Below are 8,610 nucleotides of genomic sequence, written 5' to 3'. Positions count from 1 at the left end.
CTCCCAAAGTGCTTGGATTACAGGCGTGAGCCACCGCGCTCGCCCTCCGTGCCAATTTTATTTATTGTTTTCAACCAATCATGTTAAGATTTCCCCAATGAAAATATAATCTGACCTAGAATTTGTATAGGTCAATTGTAGTCATTTCCAATGGGTCATTTTTCCTATTTCGGATCGTGTAAAAATATATACAGTAGAACAATGTATTTGCTAGTACTTCCAAAAAGTAGTTTCGTTTTGTAACTGCTTAATTAAATCTTTTAATGACTGTATCAACACCCAGATCAAAAACAACTTAAATTTAGTCTGGCACATTCTCCGCTAAAACACCAAAACCTTAGTTTTGCCCAGTGTAGTGTGGGGAAGGAGTTTGATAGATGCTTGAACCAATAAATGGTATCTAACCTCTTCATTAACTGAGTTTAAAGCAATCCAATGGCTGATTGGATTAATTATGTAAAACATTGCTTAATTTCATTAGCATGCGCGGAATTATAGGTTTGGGTCAGCGATTAGATTTTTCCAGTGAATCTGTGTAGTTCTGACAACAGCATTTTATTAGGATGGAGATTTTAGTTGATCAAAGGACTATCAGGTTCTGGTATTGATAAAGACCCATAAAACTACAAAAGGTTGGTTTAACATTTGTTATATTCACAGGAGCAAATGATCACCAGAAATACTTTTGTTTAGGTTTTGTTTTTCTTTTTTGAGACGGGGTCTCGCTCTGTCGCCCAGGCTGCAGTGCAGTGGCGAGGTCTTGGCTCACTGAAATCTCAAACTCCTGGGGCTCAAAGTGTTCCTTCTGCTGTCAAGTTTCTTCTGCCGCCAAGTACAGGCGAGGGCCGCTGCGCCCGGCATTGATTTTTTTTTTTTTTTTAGATGGAGTCCTGCTCTGTCGCCGCCCAGGCTGGAGTGCAGTGGCGTGATCTCGGCCCACTGCAACCTCTGCCTCCTGGGTTCAAGCGATTCTCCTGCCTCAGCCTCCCTAGCAACGCTCGCCACCACGAACGACTAATTTTTGTGTTTTTAGTTAAGGACGAGGTTTCACCATATTGGCCAGGATGGTCTAGATATCTTGACCTCGTGGTCCACCCTCCTCGGCCTCCCAAAGTGCTGGGATTACAGGCGTGAGCCACCGCGCCCAGCCTTTTTAGAGGCAGTGGTCTCGTTATCACGGTGGTCTGGAACTCAAGGTCCCAAGAGATTTCTCCCCTCCCCACCCATCTGCCTCAGTTTCCCAAAATGCTGAGCACGCGTAAACCACGGCGCCCTGTCCCAAAATGTTTTTTAAAGACCCAGAAAGGTGTTTGTGGGGAGAGGACAACGAAGGAGGGTGCTTTAACAGTATAATGAAGCAATTAGATAGTATTCACTAGGCCTGATTCAATACCTTTATTTTACCCAATAGGAAACTAATGACCTCAGTGCTTGAACTCGGCCACAAATTTCTGATAGGTTTGGAGAACAGAGTGCTCAGTTCTTCCGTAGAAATGGTGGGTGGCTCTGAAAAGAGCCTTTTGTCTTATAAGTTTACATTTTTAAAGTCCGGTCCTTACTTGCCCTTAGCTTTGTGGTGGCTCTCAGTCTTCTTGGGGAGCAACACGGCCTGGATGTTAGGCAGAACACCGCCCTGAGCGATAGTAACTTTACCAAGCAGCTTGTTGAGCTCCTCGTCGTTGCGGATGGCCAGCTGCAAGTGGCGCGGGATGATGCGGGTCTTTTTGTTGTCGCGGGCTGCGTTGCCCGCCAGCTCCAGGATCTCGGCTGTCAGATACTCTAGCACAGCAGCTAGGTAAACCGGAGCGCCGGCCCCGACCCGCTCAGCATAGTTGCCCTTGCGGAGCAGGCGGTGCACTCGCCCCACGGGAAACTGGAGCCCGGCTCTAGAGGAGCGGGTTTTGGCCTTGGCTCGAGCCTTGCCTCCCTGCTTGCCACGTCCAGACATGGTAAAACGACCTGCGACCTAAGACAGAAAGTGACTGGAAGGAAACTAGAGGGACGCATTTTATAGCGGCTGCTGGGCGCGAAAAAGAAGCTGGGCCATTGGCTAAGCTTGCGGCTCTCTCTTAATGCAAATAAGGTTTCTGAATATACGTATTTTGATTGGACTATATTGATATCGACGTCATCTGAGTAACTTCCAATCAGACAGAAGAGTTTCTCAATCTTATCTGCATATACACTTGTGAATAAATAGGGCATAACCCAGCTTGTCTTCATTCTTTTTTCTTGAGTGGTCTTTCACTCTCCTCCGCCATGCCTGACCCGGCTAAGTCCGCTCCAGCCCCCAAAAAGGGCTCTAAGAAAGCCGTAACCAAGGCCCAGAAAAAGGACGGCAAGAAGCGCAAGCGCAGCCGCAAAGAGAGCTACTCTATCTACGTGTACAAGGTGCTAAAGCAGGTCCACCCCGACACCGGCATCTCATCGAAGGCCATGGGCATCATGAACTCCTTCGTCAACGACATCTTCGAGCGCATCGCGGGTGAAGCTTCCCGCCTGGCGCATTACAACAAGCGCTCGACCATCACCTCCAGGGAGATCCAGACGGCCGTGCGCCTGCTGCTGCCAGGGGAGCTGGCCAAGCACGCCGTGTCAGAGGGCACAAAGGCCGTCACCAAGTACACCAGCTCCAAGTGAGCTCGCTCGCAGCTGCCGACAATCCAAAGGCTCTTTTCAGAGCCACTCACGCTTCCAGAGAAAGAGCCGGTGCATTTTGCTTGTAGTCTTCTGAGTGGGCTACAGCCGGCCTCCGTTAGGAGGGAAGATGGCGGGAAAAAGTAAGCTAAGCTCCCTAGGCTTTTTGCGTGTGAGTATATATGCTCAGTCAGACGAACTTAGTTTGGGTTCTTAGGTGCCCTTGGGGAAAAAGCCTTGCAGTTGTGCTTTAAACTACAATTACAAGTTTGCTTTCGCTTACTCTTTCCCTTTTTTTTTCTTTTTGAGACGGAGTCTTGCTCTGTTGCCCAGGATACAGTGCAGTGGCGCGATCTCGGCTCACTGCAAGCTCCGCCTCCCGGGTTCAACCAATTCTGCCTCGGCCTCCTGAGTAGCTGGGATTACAGGCGCCCGCCACCGTGCCAGGCTAATTTTTGCGTTTTTAGTAGAGACGTAATTTTACCATCTTGGCCAGGCTAGTCTGCAACTCCTGATCAACCCACCTCGACCTCCCAAAGTGTTGGGATAACCGGCGTGAGCCATCGCCCGCGCCCGGTCGGGTTATTCTTTAAATTCCTGTAACGTCCCCCTTCTCTGATTGGTCAATGCTCTATTTGAAAAGCCCGCCAAGGGCTGCAATTTGCCAGACAGTCTCATTCGGGTTGTTTTTCGAAGAGGTCCTCCGGGAATGGGAATGAATTTTCCGTTATCTGCAGGTGGGATTTTAAAGTCCATGATTAGGAATCCTGAGACAGAAGTTGGAGAATCCCGCATTTAAAGAGAAGCGGACCCCAGAAGAGATCACAGAAATAGGAGGTAAACCAAGAGCGTGGGAATATACGGGAGTGGAGACTTTCAAGGCATGATCCCTTCTTCTCAACAGTGCCTGAATTCTCAGCATTGCATCCTCTGCCACAGCGGTATCCTCTCTTAAATAAATTACTTCTACTGTAAATCTTTAAAAGCAAAATAGCAAGCCCCTCCACAATTCCACTCCAGGCTTTAAAATCACCCTGTAACTTTTCCTTTATTTTCCTGCCGTCACTTCCTTTGCAGCTATGGGTGGAAGGCTATCTCGGACGAATAGTCTCGTCTCTGTCACAGGTGACAAACAGTCCCGAATTATGCCAACTGGTTACCGGGTCGTGCAAAATACATGTAGGATTTGCCGTTCACTTCCCTAAAATGTTCTCTTCCTCAGTACCTTGTCATTAGTTTGGCGCCTCGGGCTTGGCGACAGAGCTTATCGACAAACTAAGCTACTTGGAGAGCAGTCCCCTAATTTCATCGTGTTCCTTAACTTGGCATCACATTTGTCGCCTCCCTTCATTCCTCTTCGCTCTCTTTTACGAGATTGCCCATCCCGCGTCCCTGAGAGAATATCTGAGGGATGATTAGCCTCTGAGTGGGTGAGAGAGCGCGTGTGGCCTTCTCTTGCCATCTTGTGGCAAAAAAAGCAAAAGCACAAGTTCAAGGCGTTGTGTTTTCCGGTCCCAGTTAAAATGCTTTCTTCCTAACTTTCTACTGAGTCAGTGGGCTAGGGTAGAGTTTCCATTTTTCACTCCTTTTAATTGCAGGATTCAAGCTTCTTCAAGAGTCGTTAGTGCGGTGGTTAAAAGGGAGCGGGAGGAGGGTGGGGGAGGTAAATAGGAAGAGCGAGGAGTGGGTAAGGGAGGAAGTCCTATTGAGTTTTGTGATCTGGTCAGAGCTGCCCAAAAGAAATAAACAAATAAAATCAAAAAGCCAAAATGCTTTGTACCCTAAAATAAATAATAATAGGATCATGCTTTCTAAGACCCCACACTTACAACTCAATTTAACCTTAATTATCTGTTTAAAGGCCCTGACTTCAAATACCAACTACACTGAGGGCTGGGACTTCAACATTAAGTTTTTTTGTTTTGTTTTGTTTTGTTTTTTGAGACAGAGCCTCACTCTGCCGCCCAGGCTGGAGTGCAGTAGCGCAATCTAGGCTCACTGCAACTTCCTCCTCCTGGGTTCAAGCGATTCTTCTGCCTCAGCCTCCTGAGTAGCTGAACTACAGGCAGGCACCTGCCACCGCGCCCAGCTAATTTTTGTGTTTTTAGTACAGACAGGGTTTCACCATGTTGTCCAGGCTGGTCTTGGATTCCCAAAGTGCTGGGATTACAGGCGGGAGTTACTGCACCTGGTCTAAGTTTGGGGGAACACAATGAAGTCCATAACAGCACTTAAGACCATTTTCCATGCTTTCATCCCAACTTTCTATTCCAAGTTCTCCTTTATAAAATATCTACATTTAGCTTAATTTGCAGATAAGGTGACAGTTATGACATTCCTTAAACCAGAAGTTAAAAGTCAGTTGCTCACAAAGACCCAGCACATTAGAGCAAAAATATCTGGATATTAAAAGTCATGCCTTATCTCTATAAAGAGAGGTGCTATTTGCCATTTTTCTTGAAACACACTAACTTCTGACACCGTATTTCATTTTTCCAGTTTTGATAGAGATAATCGACCAAGATGTATTTAACTGTTTTCTTAATTCTGCTGTAAGACAACCATAGCACAAGCATTGATAAATGCCAACTAATATGGAAACTAACAGGACCAGTGGGAACTTGAGAAGTGAAGACAAAACCTGTGCAATTTGGTTTCACTGATTTCTCCCTTCTAGCAATGCAAGCACAAAGACAGTGTGAACTTCTAATTTTTCAAGGTTATATGCAGCTTAATATGAAATATTATAAATTTTCAATATTGACAACTAATAAAACATTTATATCATGGTACAGACTATTAAAAAAACAAATCTGCTGACTTCATCAAGCCCTTCACCTCTAAAATAGAGATCTTGTGAAGCCCTTCATCCTTGAAGTTGACATCTCTGGACATTAACAAAGATTCCTGTATCCATGACAAGCTTTTCACCAAGCTGCTCTTTCTGCCATCAGGGCCCACATCAAATGCCCCGGACTTCCCAACTTTCTAAATCCTCAGCTGAAAGTAATTCATTCCTCACTTGGCCCCTCTGGATAGCGCATCAGGCCTCACATACGTCAGGCATTCAAGAGTTATTTTCTGCCAGTTAAGTAAACAGACAAAGTGAACTAAAGAAAAAACAAAAAATTCAGTTCTCACAGCTATGAGGTAAAAGTGGTGAAAGACGCTCAGAGTTGTTCATTGTGGACTGAGTAGTTACCTGGTTAAATAAACCTGTTCTTTTCTATTTATGTTACATTTGTCTTATTTTTAAATTAATGTTATTCTTTGTGGGGGTGGGGAATTCCTAGTGAAAACCATAAGGCCTGCTAGACAAATTCTAAAAGAGCTGTAACACAATTTTTTATTATTAATATTATTCTTAATAGGAAAATCATAATTGTATACATTTTTGAGAAAGAGTATGATGTTTTGATATATTGTTGGGGCTCAGAAAACTATAACCCAAAATGAAGGCCTCAGAAGCAGAAGCTTTTCCCTGACCTCCTGCCCTTCTGTGTCTGATCTATCATTCTCCCTCAAGCTTAGCCACAGAAACTAAAATCTCTCTTCCCCAAGGCAGGTCATAAAAACCAGAATCCCTTTTCCCCAAAGCCAGCTGTAAAACCTACAAATATTACTGTAGCTCCCCTCACCCACCCCATTCCCCAAGGCTTTTTGTATGAAAACTGGCCATTTATGGTCAGAAATTATCTGCCCTACTTTGTTTGACTGTAGGTCATAAGATCCCTATTCCAGAGAGGGACCTGCCCCATACCGAGAAGGAGGGAATGCTGCTCAGAGTGGCAAAGAAGAATCTGGACAGACAGGCATTTCTGGGTTTCCCTACTGTGTTTATTATCATTAGATCCTACCCTTCATGTCCAGTCATTTCTACAAGGCTGTCCATACTTTATAGAATCTTAAAAACAATGGACAATCTCCCCTGTATCTTTAGGCCTTCATTTTGAAGGGCTCCCATGTGACGTACAACTATGATCAATTTTTTTTTCTCCTATTAATCTGCCTTTTAGTCAGTGATTTTCAGCAAACCTTCAGAGGGTGAAGGGGAAGCTTTCCTTTACTCTGTAATGTCATTCAAGGAGTGTTTCTTTCTTTTTCTTTTTTTGCCTTCACTCTGTTGCTGAGGCTGGAATGCAGTGGCACCATCCCGGCTCACTGCGATCTCCACCTCCCAAGCTTAAGCCTCATGTCTCACTCAGCCTCCCAAGTAGCTGGGACCACAGGTATACACCACCACGCCCAGCTAATTTTTGTACTTTTCGTAGAAGGGGTTTTACCCTGTTGGGAAGGCTGGTCTGGAACTCCTGGACTCAAGTGATCCACCCATCTTGGCATCCCAGAGTGCTGGGATTTTCATGTGTGAGCCACCGTGCCTGGCCCCTTGCCTCTATAGTGTATACTGAAGGAGTTCAGTAAATATCATCCCAAAGTATGCCGCATTGTTGTGCTGATTACTTCACGCTAAAGTCATTTGGGAAATAGCAAATGCACAGAGGGGCTTTTTCTGAATCTCTTTTATTTGACTAAATGCAGATTCTCCAGGAGAAGGAAGTTAATTAATCATGAAAATCCTTCCTAGGCATTTTTATCTATCTTGGGAAGATTAACAGCAACAGAAGTGGAATGGAGAAGAGACTAGAAATTGGCCCTTGTCCAGATAGGCCACTATCTACTCTGAAAGCCCATTCCTGTTTTCATTATCGTACTCTTCCTAGGTCGCTCCAACTCCCCTTTCTCCTTACTCCTCTATTTAAATAGAGAAAGAATTTAAGTTGTAGAGAGTTGATAAAATGCTGAATGGTTCCGAGTGATGAATGTGGAAAGGAGGTGGGGAGAGAGGAAAGCTAGTCTCAATACCCTTTTCCTCCAAACCTGACCAGTTCTTGGCCAGAGAAATAGTCTCCCACACAAGGAGTTTCCTGGCATCTCTAAGAAATTCTGAGGTTAGAAAATCTCTGTAGTTGGCATCCAAAAGAATAAAATGGGCAACTGAGGACTAATAATTTGAGGAATTAGAAAGTTTAAGTTCTATCCACCACTTACCCTGGCTGCTATCACCTCATTTTATGTCATTTACTGGATTGTCTGTTCTTCCTGGTATCTTTTTCCTCAACTAAAAGTGATTTCTAAAGTCTCTTCCAGAATAAATAGTTGGCTTCTGAAAATAGATCTCCTCCATATGGATCACATGAAGCTATCACTAACAAATGTCACATATCATAAGATTTGTTTCAATCATGGAAGAAGTAGTTCTACACTGCCAACCTAAATAACAGAGGGAGGCTCTCTAAAATAAAATATATCTTGGGGGACTAGAGCATTGTAATGGAAATATGCATGCCAGAGTAAATAAGGTGAATATATAGGAAGGTAAAAAAAGACAAGGTTAAAAAATCAATTATTTACATAATTGTTTAGAAAGAATTATCCTTGACCATAAAGACTGAGGACTAAACTCTGATTTTTATCTTGCCCAAATTCCCAAATAAGGAGTCTGGGGAGTCATGCCCTACAAATCATAAATTCTCATCAGATGGGTTTTATTTAACCCTATATATCATGAGTTACTTTCCAACCTGACTCTGGCATAAAACATTATGAGACAAGGAAGAAAATCAAAATATTTTACACCAAAAACCATGTTTCTTTGCCATATTTTGAAATGGCCCTGCAAAGTTGTTTTTTTGTGTGGGGGAAAATCTGCGTCTGTAAAGCATCTCTATTCCAGACCCTCCCAATCCTAAAGAGATTAACTAAGATCTGAATAGGAAACATTTATTGTCATCTATTGTCTCTAAGGGCAGCCACTGTAAGACTTCAAAAGAACTTGGTCTCCACAATCTTTTTCTTAACCTCAACACTCCCTTTCTGTTAATCCCAGGTCTTCAGACAAATTCAATCAATTGTCAACCAGAAAATGTTTAAATTCACCTGTAGTGAGGAAGCACCCCATCCCCACCCCCAACC

General features: G+C 44.0%; 2 protein-coding genes across 2 annotated transcripts; one reads left to right on the top strand and one right to left on the bottom strand.

Moving 5' to 3' along the window:
* Positions 1 to 872: 872 nt before the first annotated feature.
* H2AC17 (H2A clustered histone 17) lies at positions 873 to 1,979 on the bottom strand. The gene has a single exon (XM_017889147.1). It carries the CDS (start codon positions 1,946 to 1,948, stop codon positions 1,556 to 1,558), a length of 393 nt encoding a protein of 130 aa, XP_017744636.1. The 5' UTR covers positions 1,949 to 1,979; the 3' UTR covers positions 873 to 1,555.
* Positions 1,980 to 2,227: 248 nt separating this feature from the next.
* On the top strand, positions 2,228 to 2,684 carry H2BC17 (H2B clustered histone 17). Its single transcript, XM_017889092.1, has one exon. It carries the CDS (start codon positions 2,260 to 2,262, stop codon positions 2,638 to 2,640), a length of 381 nt encoding a protein of 126 aa, XP_017744581.1. The 5' UTR covers positions 2,228 to 2,259; the 3' UTR covers positions 2,641 to 2,684.
* The last annotated feature ends 5,926 nt before the right edge of the window (positions 2,685 to 8,610 follow it).

The sequence above is a fragment of the Rhinopithecus bieti genome, unplaced genomic scaffold, assembly GCF_001698545.2.
Source record: "Rhinopithecus bieti isolate Rb0 unplaced genomic scaffold, ASM169854v2 scaffold_18466, whole genome shotgun sequence".
Classification (NCBI taxonomy): Eukaryota; Metazoa; Chordata; class Mammalia; order Primates; family Cercopithecidae; genus Rhinopithecus; species Rhinopithecus bieti.
Note: the sequence above shows the minus strand (reverse complement) of the source record. Positions and strands in the feature narration are given on the sequence as shown.